Raw genomic sequence first — 15809 nt, forward strand, 5'->3', positions numbered from 1 at the left:
TTGCAAGGCAGGCAGCAGAACCACTGAGCTAAATCCCTGGCCCCAACAATTAGTTTTAACACTGGAGAGGAAAAAAAAAAAAAAAACCACTGGACATGATGGGGATGTATAAGTTATAACTGAGTGATTGTGTACTTATTAGTATGCAGAGGTCCATAGGTTCAATCTCCACTAAAGGAGATTAAAATGCGAGCAGAAGTACAACAAAAAGTTGATATCTGTTAATTTTATTTATTTTCTTGAGGCAGGGTCTCACTGTGTAGTTCAAGTTGGCCTTGAATTCACTGTGTAGCCCAGGTTGGCCTAGAACTCATGGTGATCCTCCTGCCTCAGCCTCCAGAGTGCTGGGATTACAGGTGTACACCACCACCACACCTAGCTTGTTAATTTTAGATGATGGATACATAGACTTAATACTACCTCCAGGGATCCATCTTAAAAATTAAAAAAAAAAAATTGTTTCCAAAACAAGCTAGAATTTAATACATGAAATAAGAGAAATTTCAGAATGGAGAAAGTGTTTTTGCAACAGAGACCTTTTGTTTTTGGTTTTGTTGTTTTTTTTTGTACCGGGGATCGAACTTGGGACCTTGTGCTTCCGAGGCAGGCGCCTGAACCACTGAGCTAAGTCCCCAAGAGACCTTTTAAGAAATTGTCATCGTAAGGATCTTAAGGTTTTATTTGTATATACAGGTATTTGGGATTTGTAGTCTTATTCCTGATTTTCATCAGTCTTTCCATGAAATGTAATTTTAAAGATAAAGTTGGTTAGTAATATCTTGGTAAATTAGCATAACAGTACATAACTTGAGTGACTTTTAATGTATTTTTGGTCAGCTGAGAACTCATTTCCATCAGTTTGAACCTAGGGCCTTGCGTATCCTAAGTTCGTATGTATTGCCACTAGGTTATACTTCCAGCCCCATAGTGGTAGAAGATATCAAATGGAGGGAGGGTTCTATTTCAATGAAATAAAATTAAAAATTAAGGTTTAAGAGTAATGATACTTAATTTCTGTAAGGGCTTATTTCCCAAGTGTTTCCAAAAGTTGGTATAATCACTATCCTATTCAGATTTGTGTCTTGCTCAATACTGTACATTTTAATGAATGATTCAGAGCAAAGTAGATTGAAATTCTTTTTGTATAATTTTAATTTTTTTAGCAAAGAATGGCTCAAGAAGTACTGACACATTTAAAGGAGCATCCTGATGCATGGACAAGAGTTGACACAATTTTGGAATTTTCACAGAATATGAACACCAAAGTAAGCAAGTGGTGGTTTCTAAATCCATTATTTCTTCTTTTCTTCCAGTCATAAACTTTGAGGAAGGTATCTCATTTTTAGTATTAGCATTTGTTATCTCAAATCATTTTATATTGTTAACTTAATTCAAAATTTATAGTCGTTTAAACATAGAAATAATTCTTGCAAATAGTCCTAAGAATTATGAATGAAGTTCTGTAATTGGGACTAGTATGCAAGGTGGGCTTTCTTTTTTCTTTTCTTTTCTTTTCTTTTTAGAACTTGTATATAGGTCTAAGTAGCATGAATTCTGAATGTTACTCAGAGATGAAACATAACATCATTAATTATTTTGGGCAAGTAATCAATATAATACAGGCTAGGCACTTCAAACACCAAGTTGTGTGGACAGTTTAAAACCCTGCTCCATGGTACCAATGCTTTTAATGGGACAGCACTCAGTTTTTATTTGCAATTTAAAAATGTTATAATTCGGGTCCTTTTTTCCTTGAGTTTGAACAGAAGGGTTGATCCAAATGTGTTTTGACTGTTACAGGCTTGATGATTCACGCTTCTCTAAAGTGCTTTAAAGTAATAAAATACCACGGCATTCTGTTTAATACACAAAATTTTCTACTTGATATACATTGTGTTAAAACAGAAAATAGCCATGTTCACATCTGTTTCTGAAATCAGACTGTGTTAATTAACAGCTTTAAAATATTAATTAGTTTTGACATCTTGTAAATTTTAGGGCAAAAATACAGTCCAGAACTTCCTCAAAGTGCTAACCTTAAGTAACATAACAGTGTTTGCCTGTTTGCTTGCCTGGTAAATTTTGCTTTTTATACTGACAGACATTACTAATGTTTAAGTTGATTTATCAACAGTATTTTTAAAAACTCAAATTTGTCTTGTGAAAAATGAGATGATTAGAGGAACAGAAAGAAAGCAACAGGTAAAGAATTCTTCAATTTACATAAATTACAAATGATTTGGTGCTAAATTTATGCACTATGACATTTGGCTTTTATGCAATCATTTTTTTCTTTAAAGATGTTAACACTACCTGATATTAATCATAATGTTCCATTATGTTGATTGCTTGTAATAGGAAGAAAAGGGGTGTCTTCCTGTGCAACTGACACAGCTAGGCTTTGACGGCAGGCCTCCACAAGGTCTACCCTTTTGATTCCCTTTAACTGAATTCTGTTCATCAATTGTTTTTGTTTCATGGGGGGGGGGAGGGGAAAGGGGAATTCAATGCGTACAATAAGTATTTCTAAGGGCTCAGTAGAAATTTCTACCATAGGGATCATTTCATGCATTTATTTTTTTTTTTTCATGTAGTCTTTGCTGTTATCTGTCCCTCATCTTCATAACTCAGCAGTGGATTTCTCAAAAATTCTTGAGATACAGAACAAGTGTAGATTTTTTAGAATATATGGATTATGTATGGATATTTCCAAAATAGTCATTTATTATTGGCTTTCAGATTTGGCTATCACTTCAGATTTTTGAACCAAAAAACTTTTTTTCAAAGGAATATAAATTCTTGTCTCAGTTTGGTGTGTAATCTTTATGTCTAGGAAGATTGTTATATTAAGATGGATATATGCTAAAAAAAATTTTTTCTTAATTCCTTCAACCTGAGCTCTGCAAAGCCTTTCTTGAGCTCTGCAAAGCCTCCTTGGCGGAAAGACGAAATAGAATTGTATGTTCAGCAAGCTTTATTTTACCTTTTTATAGTTGGAGAAAGGACTAGAAGTTGGTAAATAGGTAATTTAGGTTAATATCAGTAAAGAAGAAGAAATGTAGCAAAGGGAAGGGGAAATTATCTTTCATTTGAAAAGTGTAAATAAAATATTTGGTCAAATAAGATGAAAATATCTTAAGATTTTTATTCTGGTACATTTATGGTGGGTTTGTTTCTGAAGGTCTTTTAAATTGGTTGATTCTAGCAAGAGGAAATACTCTGTGTAGTAAGCAGTGCTTTACTTTGACTTTCTAAATCTTTTGACAATCTGCCTGAAAATTTTTAGGATACTATATTTTTAAAGACTTAGTCAATCAAGAACTTTTTGCCCTTTTTTGCTTATTTATGTTTTTCTGAGACTGAGATCTAGATGTGTTCTTAAAAATAAAAAGGATAGCCGGGAGTGGTGGCACATGCCTATAATCCTAGCAGTTGGGAGGCTGAGGCTGGAGGATCACCACAAGTTCGAGGCCAGCCTGGGCTACATAGTGAGTTCAAGGACAGCCTGAACTACATAGTGAGACCCTGTCTCAAATAAAAATATATAAAAAGATAGAAAGCTTCACTATTTGCTGCTGATTATGAAACATTTTAATGGCATCAAATTTGTAATTTCAGAATTTTGCTTTGGCCTTGTTTTTATTTTGCAAGTCTTTAAGGAATGTTCTGCAAATGTAGGATTTGAGTTGAGATGGCAAAATTTTCCTGGAAAGTATGAACTGTTAAAATTTAAGAAAACAGCAAAAACATTCTCTGAGCACAATGTAGTTTGGGACAGTCTATATTGTGCTTTGGATGAAATGAGCATTCACATGATCCCTTTGGTTGAAATACTAATGCTCCTATTTTATTGTGTAATGACTAACAATTTTAAAGATGAACTCTTGTTCTCAGCCAAAACTTGCAATCTGAGATTATATATCAATATATGAAGGAACTTACCTTTCAGGTATTATAGCTGAATCTTCCCTCATTCTTCCAGTTGAAACCACAACATTTTTGTCCCTTTTCTTCCTTCTGTCTATCCACACTAATTGGTCATAGTAATTTTAGGTAGTAGCTCATGGAACATTATAAATTCTTATAGGCACTGTTGACTATTTAGAGTGAGTAATCAGCAGGAGGGACAAAATGGCTTGAAAGTGGTATCTCTATTTTTTAAAAAAATCTTAATGTGTTTCGTTATAACTTTGGTATTTAGGAAGGAATACCTGAAAGGTAGATACAGATTGCAACATGCATTTGTATATTTTGACTGTGCACAAAAGTTTACCTTTAAATTAGTAGAAATAGCAACTATAAGGGTGGGGTTAAAATTTAAAATAAACCCATGGGTTGTCTTGCTGCTCCTTAAATAACACACCAGTGATGCTTATAAGCACTTTCTGTATAAAGTATGTGACAATACTTTAATATTTGGCCAAAAGCTTACAACTCTTAGAGGATGGTAGGAAGCTTGATAGCATCCATGCTGCTAAATTCTTAGGGGCCTGGTCCTGAATTATGAGCAGTCACTTATGCTGTGAATTCATATCTGGCTGCTACTTTTCCTTCTACTGATAAGCCCATTTGGCTGCTAAAGGGCTTTTTATTTGGTTTTTCCTCCTGGTGTGAGCATGTATAAACAGCAGGACGTTACATAGAGTAGTAAACAGTAAAACAAGGAAAATGCATGAAATCTCAGTATATGGGTGAATAGATCTTGTTTAATATATGTAATTAAACTTGGTAGCATAATGTTTTTGAAACTTTATAGATGTAAATGTGTAAATGTGTGTCCATTTGTGAATCCTGAGAGTTGCCAGCCCTATGGCAATATATTCACATGCTTCTGTTCTCCAATTTTCAGTATTATGGACTACAAATTTTGGAAAATGTGATAAAAACAAGGTGGAAGATTCTTCCAAGGAACCAGTGTGAAGGTAGGAAAATATTTTAAAGAATTACAAATACAGAATTTTATTGTTCCTGGCTTTTTTTTTTTTTTTTTTTTTGGTACTGGGGATCAAACGCGGGTCCTTGCGCTTGTGCAGCAGGCGATGAAACCACTGAGCTAAATCCCCAGCCCTATTCCTGCCATTTTCATCACAGTTGAGTGTTAGGGGGAATACGTATTCTAGTTTATTTCATTCTAATGGCAAATCTGGAACATGTCTAGAAGGAATGAAATTGGAATGTGTGCTCATACACATTGTTTTACGTTCAGAAGACTCTGATGGTAAGTATTACAAGATTAACTGTACTAAAGAAAAACCGAGTATTAAAAAATCTCAACTTTTTTACCTGTTGCATTTCTGAGACTGCCTTGTGAGAGAATGACTTCCAAAATAAAGATTTTTTTCTTAAAGGTATGGTACTTCGTAATTAATATTTAACTTCTCTCTGCAACATATTGGTAAAAGTCATTTTAAGAAACCCAAGGAGGCTGGCCATGGTGGTACAAGCCTAAAACCCCAGCACTCGGGAAGCTGAGGCAGGAGGATTGCTGCAAGTTCAAGGCCAGCCTGGGCTACATAGTGATTTCAAGGCTAGCCTGGACTATACAGCAAGAAAAAAAAGAGAAGAAAAATTTAGAAACCCAGGGAAAGGTTAGTCTCTTGGAATTTTATGCTGTTTATGTCAGGTGTCACTATTTTGACATCTACCCCTCCCTCTGCACACTTTTATCACTTTACAATGGGAAGTATGTTGCATCTGGAGCCTTTTTAAAAAATATGTCTGCCTTTTTTGATTATTGATCTTTATGGTGCTGTGCTTCACTTTGTGTTTCATGTCGTTGTGGTTACAGGGGACAGTGACCTGGAATGCACTCAGCCAGTCTGACTTAAACTGTCACATCTTTTGTAGCTCATTTATAGAATGACAGCACAGGTGGATATAGTACCACCCAAAAGGACCTCCTGTTTCTGGAGTGTTTATCATGGTTTTAAAAAATTTTTTATCATGTTCTGTGACTGTGTGGCTCAAATGGATCCTTCATATTTTATCTTTCCTAGGAATATTGTGGTGTACTTATTTCTTGTTTCTTTGCTACTTCTCGTATGTTTGTTTATTTGTTTGTTTTTGGTACCGGGGATCGAACTCTGCTCATTGCGGTTGCGCAGCAGGCGGCAAAACTACTGAGCTAAATCCCCAGCGCTCTGCTTCTTGTATGTATGTGTGTGTTTTTGTATGTGGTATTGGTGAGTGAACCCACACAGCCCTTATACTGAGCTATAATATTCATTCCTTTTTGTAGAGGAGGTTGTAGAGACTAAGTTCCCCAGGCTGGACTTGAATTTACCATCCTGCCTTACTCTCCCAGAGTACTGGGATTGCAAGCGTGGGCCACTGGGCCCAGCCTACTGCTTTTGATTTATATATGTAGTTTGAGCTCCAGGTTTAATTGGCCATGGCAAGACCATACCAAAGTGTCATATCTGTACCATTTTAGTATACCGTAATTTTTATTTTTTTGTTTTTTTGGTGTTCGGGTTTGGACCCAGGGCCTTGAGCATGCTGAACACATGGTCTGCCACTCAGCTACACACTTAGAACCCTGACTTGTTTTTAAACATGTAGGTCTTTGCTTATCACATAGAATTGTACTAGATCTTTTTCAGCTCTTAAGTCTTACAGTGTCATAGTTGTATTTATTAGTGAAAAAGTGAGAGGTTCAAAGTGTCTTTAAAGATTTGGCACTTTTTGCTTCCATTGTGAGATGTTTTGATATTTATCAGATTCGTAGTAGCTCCCATTTATTTCTAAGTATCAAATATGCACTTTTTTAGGACATATAAGATTCTTACTTTTAAAAATCAACTTTGCTTGTGGAAGGCCTATGTCTGTAATCCCAGCACTCAGGAGGCTGAGACAAGAGGATTGTCATGAATTCAAGGCCAGCCTGGACGACATAGTGAGTTAAAGCCCAGTCTAAACTACATAGCAAGACCCCATCTCAGTGGTAGTGAACCTAAGGCATGTGAGCTGCAGCAGGCTGTTAATATCACTGAAAGCTCTAAAAGGTTCACCATTACTGCCATCTCAAAAAACCAAACCAGGGGCTGGGGATTTAGCTCAGTGGCACCATGCCTACCTCCCAAGGGTGAGGTCCTGAGTTCGATCCCTGGTACCCAAAAAACAAACAAACCAGACCAGACCAAAAAAACCTTGAGAATGAGAGACTACTTCAAAATTAGTGCTGGAGGGTAGCTAGCTCACTAGTACTTTTCTTTCACACTGAGCTACAACCCTAGCCCAGCAGCTGTCCTGTCTCACACACCCCCCCCCCGCACCCCTTTTTTGGTACTAGGGATTGAACTCATGACCTTGCACTTGCAAGGCAGGCCGCGGCACCACTGAGCTAAAAGCCCCAGCCCACTCTAGCCCTTTTTATTTTTAAATTGTTCAAGCTGGGCTTGAACTTGTGATCCTCTTGCCTCAGCTTCCTGAGTACCTGGGATTACAGGTGTGTGCTTTTGGGCAGTTATAGCCATTATTAGATAACAGGTATGTTATTTTATTCTTGGCATACCAATTAGCTCGGGGTTTAAATATAAGCTCAGGAAATTGCAGTTTCATTTTTAAATTGTTTGGATTTTTTTGTTGTAGTTTTATTTATTTATTTAATTTATTTTTTGGTTCCAGGGATCAAACTCAGGACCTTGCGCTTGTGAGGCAGGCGGCGGTACCACTGAGCTAAATCCCCGGCCCAGGTTTTTGGTTTTTTTTTTTTTTTTGAGATAGGATCTCACTATGTTGTTCAGGATGGCCTTGAACTCACTATGGAATGCAACTCATGGTGATCCTCCTGCCTCAGCCTCCCAAGTGCTGGGATCACAGGCATGTGCCACCATGCCAGAATGATTATTTTTAAACAAATTGCTTTATATCACTTCCCTATTTAAAACCTTTCAATAATTTTCTCTGTTTAGAATAAACTCTTTCATTAGGTCTTCTTCAACTTATCTTTCACCTTTTTTTTTTTTAGTAGTACATGTTTGTAGTACATAATTATTGATTTTACTGTGGGGAATTGGTAAATGTACATAACACATCTTAATTCTCTTTTATTTCACCTTTTATTTTTAGAGATGGTGCCTTGCTATTGTTGTCTAGACTGGCCTGAAGCAGTCCTCCTGCTTTTAGCCTCTTAGCTGGGACTACACGTATTCACCACTATATCCGACCTCTACTTTTTTTTTTTTTTTGGTACCGGGGATTGAACTTGGGTCCTTGCACTTGCACAGCAGGTGGTGAAACCACTGAGCAAAATCCCCGGCCCCCAACCTCTACTTTTAATGTCACTCAGTGCATTCCAGCCACACTGGCCTGCTTTCTAACATAAAGAAACCAAAACAAAACACTTTCCTTTCTCCGGGCTTTTGTATATGTTGATTTTTCCTAGAATATGCCCTCTAACTGTGTATGTGTGGTGCTGGGTGTTGAACCCAGGGCCCCTCCCATGCCAAGAAAGCACATAGGCTACCACCCCCAGCTTCATTCTCAAGGTTGGAATGTGTGCTTATACACATTGTTTTAAGTTCAGAAGACACTGATTGTAAGTATTATAAGCATTACAAGATTAACTGGTCTAAAGAGACCCAGTATTAAAAATCTCAACTTTTTTACCTGTTGCATTTCTGATACTGTTTCAGGTTCGTATCCATAGCATAGTGTAATGTTTACATGTTTTAGGGCTGATGGCATTTTCAGTTCTCAGGGGTATTTTGTCAGAAAAATCTTAACGGTTCTTGACTGATTTATAAAGTCAGATTAGCTGTCTCTTCTTACTCCATGAAGTTGTACCTTACTGCCGTGATGGTGAACCTTATAGATCTTTGAGTGATACAAACAGCCCAGAGTGGCACACATGCCACAGGTTTGCCCCCACTGCACTGCCTTAGTGTATCCTGTATACCTATGAGTCACAGAAGAATAAAATTTCAAAGAGCAAAAAGAGACAGGAAATTAGCAAGGTGGACTGTAACTCAGTGTTAAGACTGCTAAGGAACTAGTTCTTTCAAAAAAGAACATTTAAAATATTTGGCTTTTTTTTTTTTTTTTTTTTGAGATATCTATGATTGAACTCGGGGCCTTGCGCTTTCCAGGCCGTGAGTTCAATCCCCGGTATCCAAATAAAAACAAAAAAACAAGGGCCGGAGATTTAGCTCAGTAGTTCCACAGCCTGCCTTGCCAAGCACAAGGTCCCGAGTTCGATCCCTGGTACCAAAAACAAAAAAAACAACCGAAGGAGATAGAATATAATAAAACAATAGCTGGGCGTGGTGGTGCATGGCTGTAATCCCAGCACTTGGAGGCTGAGGCAGGAGGATAGCCATGAGTTCCAGGCCAGCCTGGGCTACATAATGAGTTCAGGGCCAGCCTGAACTACAAAGGGAGATCCTGCCTCAAAAAACAAAACAGAACAATAAATTTTGTATGAAATGTACTGCATGTCTGTGATTCTCCTTTAGATCTATGCCTGGAAAATGTCTTACTTGGTTTTTTTATTATTTTTTTGGCACCTCCTACTTCCCTTCTATAACATGTACCACTGTATTTGGCTGTCATTGTTTCTTTTTGTTTTGTTGCTTTTTCACTTTGCTCCCTGCCCCTAAACTGTGAGCTCTGAAGTAGGGATCAGTAAATGTCTTTGTTTCTCATTGCATGGTAAAAAGAGGTGTTTGATATAGAATTATTCAGTTAATGAATTGCATTTAATACTGAGGTTGTGTTCCCTGGTTCAATTCAGTGTTCTATTTTCAGGGCCTTACGCATTTCCAGAAATTTTTGGTAATTGTGTGTGCGCGCGCGCGCGTGTGTGTGTATTAAAATCTTGGATATGCGGGGGATTTAGCTCAGTGGTTTCACCCTTAGTGGTTCCACTGTCTGCTTCACAAGCGCAAGGTCATGAGTTCAATCCCAGGTACCAAAAAAAATTCTTGGATATTAAGGGTTTTTTTGTTTTGTTTTGTCTTTCCTTGTGGTACTGAGCATCCAGCCCAGGTCCTGTTGCACACTAGACAAATGCTTTACCACTGAATTATCCCTAGTTTTTTTTAATTTTGAGGCTGGATCTTGTTAACTTGTTTGAGCTGGTGTCAGACTTATCCTCCTGCCTCAGCCTTCAGAGTTGCTGGGGTTACAGGTTTGCACCACCATCCCCAGCTAAGACTCTTAAGTGTTTTTGACCTAAAGAAGATGAGGGGAAATTTTAGTAATGTGAAGTGGAAGAATTTCCAAATAAGTAGTTGCTATTCACTGAAGTCTTACAGTTACTTTAGGACTGCCAGTGATGTTAATTCTGTCTTAGCTGTACATGAGAGGCATGATCCTGGATAACCCTCTTTTTTTGGAGACAGGGTCTTGCCATGTAGTTCAGACCAGCCTTGAACTCGTTGTGTAGCCCAGGGTGGCCTCAAACTTGTGATTGTACTGCCTCAGCCTCCCAAGTGCTGGGACTACAGGCATGAGGCACCATGCTGGGCTAAGAATGGTGAATTAAAAAGAGTGGTGAATTTATTTAAAATGTCTAAAGGGAAAGAGTCACAAGTGGAAGTTTGGAGCATTTTGGAAGTTTGGGTGTTAAAAAAGTCATTAGGCAATTAAATTTTCACAGTTTTACAATTGTGTCTTAACATAGAAAATTGAGAAACTAGAACTAATATCTCCTTTGGAGTGAGATGGTGTGTTACATTTATTAGTGTGATCTTGGGTAAATTGTTTTGGTCCCTCCCCCTTTTGGGTTTTTTCGAGACTCATTATGCAGTCTCACCATGCAGTTCAGGCTGGCAGTCCTCCTGCCTCTGCCTCCCGCATGTACCACCATGCCCATTTTATTTTACTTTGAATTTTGGCTGTGTTGTAGAGTTTTGAGAGTTAGAATTAAGATACATATATAGAAAGCTCTGTGTTTTAGATGGCTGACAGGAATATAGGTAACAGCATTTGTATTGTCAGTTTTTTTCTTTTTTTCGTACCGGGGATCGAACTCGTGTCCTTGTGCTTGCGCAACAGGCAGCGAATGTCAGTCTTTTTCTCTAAAATACCTGTATTTTACTAAGTAACTATATTACTGATCTCAGAATATTCTGGAGTTTCTGCCATAGCTTCCTGATTGGGTCCTCTAACACACTTGTGTGCATACTTTACAGTTTGTACCGTAGGGTATTTAATGTCATTTTATTTATATATACATACATATTGGGTTTTTTTTTAATACAGAGCTAATAACCTGATCACTCCTACTTAAGATCTGTCATACTGAATAGTGGGTACTTAATATGTTGCTTTTTTTTTGGTACCGGGGATCGAACTCTGGTCCTTTCACATGCACAGTAGGTGGCAAAACCACTGAGCTAAATCCCTGGCCCATAATATGTTGCTTTTTTAGTCAGTATAGGCCTTCTAATTAAAAAAAATTTTTTTGAGGGTGTGGGATTTAGCTCAGTGGCACAGCACCTGCTGTGTAAGCACAAGGTCCTGAGTTTTATCCCTGGTACCAAAAAAAAAAAAATTTGAGATGGGAGCTTGCTGTGTTTTCCTGGTTGGCCGTAAACATCAAAGATCAAATGGTCCTCTTGCCTCAGCTTCCTCTGTAGCTGGGAGTGCAGACATGTGCTAGTATGGTAGGCTTCCATTGAAAATTTGAGGGCCAGGGATTTATCTCAGTGGTTCTGCTGCCTGCCTCACAAGTGCAAGATCCCAAGTTCAATCTCCAGTACCAAAAAAAATAGTAATAATAAAATTTGATTTTGGTGGGGGGTACCAGGGATCGAACTAGGGTCCTTGCGCTTTCGCAGCAAGCAGCGAAACTACTGAGCTAAATCCCCGGCCCTAAAATTTGATTTTTTACCTGTGCAAAACCCACAAAACCATCGCTGTAATTGAAATCTGCCTTTGCTTATCTTCACTATGTTGGCCGTCCTCCATGTGCTTACTGTCTATTAAGGGTGGAATCATGGTAGATGTAAGATGAATCCTTTTGAATCATCCCTGTAGGGATGGCTATGTGTTCTTTTAAATGTCTGTTAAAAAATACATCCCTCATCCTCCTTTTTTGGAGTCTTACTGTGTAGTTCAGGCTGGCCTTGATGTTGCAGTTAGCTCCCTGCCTCAGCCTCCCAAGTGCTTAGATTATAAGCATGAGTCACCATGACAACCACCTATTTTTATTTTTTATTTTTTTTGTACCAGGGATCAAACTCGGGTCCTTGCGCTTGTGAGGCAAGTGACAGAACCACTGAGCTAAATCCCAGACCCAACAATCGCATATTTTTAGTTAGGCTATTTCCTTATTGATTGGTTTCTTTGTTGTCTAGATAGGAGTTTGTGTTGGGTTTGTTTGGTTTGGTTTTGGTTTTTTTTAAGTGTCTTACTGTGTAGTCCAGGCTTGCCTTGAACTCACTGGAGCCCTGTCTGGCCTTGGAACTTGTGGCAGTCGTCCTGAGTGCTAGGATTGCAAGTATGCACCACTATACCCAGTAATATGAGTATTTTGTCATACCTTTTTTTGTTGTTTTTTTTTTGGTTTTTTGAGACAAGGTCTCGCTTTGTAGTTCAGGCTGGCCCTGAACTCACTGTGTAGCCCAGGCTGGCCTCGAACTTGCTGCAATCCTCCTGCCTCACCCTCCCGAGTATTGTCATACATGTTTTGACAAGTATTTTTTGTGACTTTTTGATTTTTTTTTGTAATGGGATCTTCTGAAGAGCAAGTTCATCAAACTTGCTTGATTATTGATTTTCCTTTCATTGTATAATTCATACTTTTGTGTCATATTCAAAAAATCTTTCCAATCAAAGGTCATTAAGATTTTCTCGATTCTTTGGTGTTTTTGAGACAAGGTCTCACTGTAGTTCAGACTGGTCTTGAACTCTGTGTATCCCATACTGGCCTCTGCCTCAGCCTCCCAAGTGTTGGGATTACAAATGTGGGCCATCACACCCAGCTAGATTTTTTTCTTTTCTTTCTCCTTCCTTCCTTTCCTTTTTTTTTCCTTAATTTTATTTTGAGACAGTGTGTTGCTGAGGTCTTGCTTGGAATATTGGCCCAAACTCGTGATCTGCCTGTCTAGACCTTCGTGTATGATGGGGTTACAGAGGGTAACACTATTCCCAGCTTACTTTGAAATATTGTTTTAGTTCTTGCATTGAGAACTTTGAGATAAATTTTACTTAATTTTTATATATGATGGGATTAGGGTGAAGGTTAATCTTTTTACATGTGGTATCCAGTTTCAGCATCATTTATTGGAAAGATTTTCTAAAATTGAATTGTCTCACTTTTTAAAAAAAATCAGTTGACTGTGTGGGCCTATTTCTATACTCAGTTACCATTAATGGACTTTTCTATATTTATGCCAGTTTGCAATGTCTTCATTAGTGTGGTACCTCTTGAAATCAGTATTCTTTAACTTTGTTTTTAAAATTTGGCTATTGGAGCCAGGCATAAAGGCACACACCTGTAATCCCAGCATCCAGGAGGCTGAGGCAGGAGGATTGCTTTGAGTTTGACAGCCTGAACTACGTAGCATGACCCTGTCTCAAATCAAATAATAACATAAAATAAAAGTTTGAAAAAAAAATAAATAAAAGTTTGGCTATTGGTCCTTTGATTTCTGTTAAAATTTTAGAATCACCCGGCAAATTTTGACAAAAATTTTGCTGAAATTTGAGAATGTATTAGAGGATCGATTTGGAGAGAATTGACGACACCATAACAATAGCTAATCAGTGGACACAATTTGTATCTTTGTATAGTTTTAAGATTTTTGTATAGCCCTAAGAAATCCTACAGAATGTGATGTGGTTTTGGGGAGGGTAGTTTTTCTGTTCTGTGGTGCTAGGGCATAATAGGCAAGCTTACTACCACTGAGCTACATCCCATCCCCAGGATGTAATGTTTGAAAACATTACCTTAGTTCATTGGTGTAATCTCAGAATTGATAGCCATCCCTATTTGTATTTCTTGCCAATAATATACCATGGAGAGATAATAAAGTATAATTAGTATTGATTAAATATATTTTTATATTTAAAATAAACAGGTCAGTAATTTCTAGGTGTTCTGTTACAATTCACATATTATTGACAGATTTTTTTTTTTTTTTTAATCAGTTCTGGTTAACACTGGTCTCTCCCATACCTTGAGTTTGTGAACTTTGAGGCAGGCACAGCACTGAGTGATATCCCCGGCGATTTTGTGAACTTTGAAAAAAAGCATATACTTGCATATTTAATTCTCAGTTTGTATCCATGTAGCAATTCAAGAAGGAAGTACCTATAGACAGGCTTTTAAACAGGAGGGAATTTTGTTCAGTAGTCTATAAAATTGATTTGTTAGTTATTAGAAAAATCATCTTTAATAAAATTTTTTCTTGTCAAATATATGTACCGTTTCTTTGGTGTCATACTGAGTACTGAATCCAGGGCCTTGGTTATGCTAGGCAAGTGCTCTACCACTGAATTACATTCAGCTTTTTGGAGGGAATTGGGTTGTTTTGTTTTGTTTCGTTGCAGCAGGGTATCACTCAGTTGCCTGGGCTGTGTTTGAATTTGAGATCTTTCTACCTTGACCTTCCAAAGTAGGATTACAGGCATGTACCATGACATCCAGCTCCCTTTAACCCTTTTCCTTTAAAGTGTATAATATACTATACAGTGGTGGCAAGCCTATGGCACATATGCCGTTTGTATTATTGAAAGCCCTAAAAGGTTCGCCATCACTGGTGTAATGTAATAGTATAAATACACTCGCTGCATTGTGCACCCATTAAACAAGAACTCCCTGTGACCCTCCTTCCTCAGCCACAGGTAACTATATTCTTCCTGTCTCTCTGAATTTTCATATTCTTGATAACTCATATAAGTGGTATGATAATGGCATTTGTCTTTGTGCCTGGCTTTTTCCACTTAGTAAATGTTTTCAATGTTTAGACATGTCATAGTATGTATCAGAGCTGGTTTTGTTTTTTTTGTACTGGGGATTGAACTTGGGACTTTGTGCTTTCAAGGCAGGTGGCAGGACCACTGAGCTAAATCCCTGGCCCAGAGTTGTCATTTTTTAAAAGCCATTGTATGTATATGCTATTCATCCATTCATAGATGTTGGGGTTGTTTTCATCATTTTACTAAAGTGAATAGAGTGCTGTATGCTTTAATTTTATATATATAAGTATTGGTGTTCTTGTATCATATCTGTTTGAGGCCATAGACCTGTGTTAAGAATGATAAAAGTTGCCAAATGTGGTGGTGCATACCTGTAATCCTAGCACTTGAAAGGGAGAAGGAGGAGGAATCGCCTTGTTTGAGGCCCACCTGAACTACACAGTGAGACCTTGTCTCAAAACAAAACCTAGGTATGGAGGTGCATGCGTGTAAACATGGCATTCAGAAGGCTGAGGAAGGGGCATAAATTCATCTATATATGGGAGCCTTAGTTTAAGAACCCCTGCTTTAGAATTATTTGGCTGTTTTTTTCTTATTACTATTGTTGAGTGAAGAGTAGAAACAATATTCTGCATTTCCTTGGACGTACAAGTAAAGAAAAAAACTAACATTTTGGTGAACAACAGTCTTAGTTGGTGGTTTAAATGGATGATATATTTGTAATAAACATTTTAGATGTAGATGGCATTAGTGGAGAAATACACCAAATTTACATTTTGCAGCTTATATAATAAAAAGGTATTTAAAGGCAAAGTGGTTATACTGTATATATCTCACAGTGGTTGGGACTGAGTTGGACTTAGTCATCCCCCCCTACTTTGTAGATTGTTAATAGTGTATTAGAGCTTTACCATTTTCTAAAGGGAGAATTGTAGTGTACA

At 37.7% G+C, this 15809-nt stretch overlaps 1 protein-coding gene across 3 annotated transcripts in view; it reads left to right on the plus strand.

Annotated features, from left to right (window-relative positions):
- The window catches only part of Xpo1 (exportin 1), a 48620-nt gene that overhangs the window by 9584 nt on the left and 23227 nt on the right, over positions 1 to 15809 (plus strand). The window contains exons 1-3 of one of the 3 annotated variants that reach the window (XM_087216021.1): positions 1164 to 1265; positions 2135 to 2202; positions 4850 to 4922. In XM_087216021.1, the coding sequence (XP_087072147.1) occupies positions 2173 to 2202; positions 4850 to 4922 (103 nt within the window). In that variant the 5' untranslated portion in view covers positions 1164 to 1265; positions 2135 to 2172. Of the gene's footprint in view, positions 1 to 1163; positions 1266 to 2134; positions 2203 to 2358; positions 2423 to 4849; positions 4923 to 15809 lie in introns of those variants that run through there. The other 2 variants (XM_021246277.1, XM_004867232.3) reach the window with 2 other exon arrangements.

Source organism: Heterocephalus glaber, unplaced genomic scaffold, assembly GCF_053883595.1.
Source record: "Heterocephalus glaber isolate CG9 unplaced genomic scaffold, H.glaber_assembly_v1.0 deba00001457, whole genome shotgun sequence".
NCBI classification, from domain to species: domain Eukaryota; kingdom Metazoa; phylum Chordata; class Mammalia; order Rodentia; family Bathyergidae; genus Heterocephalus; species Heterocephalus glaber.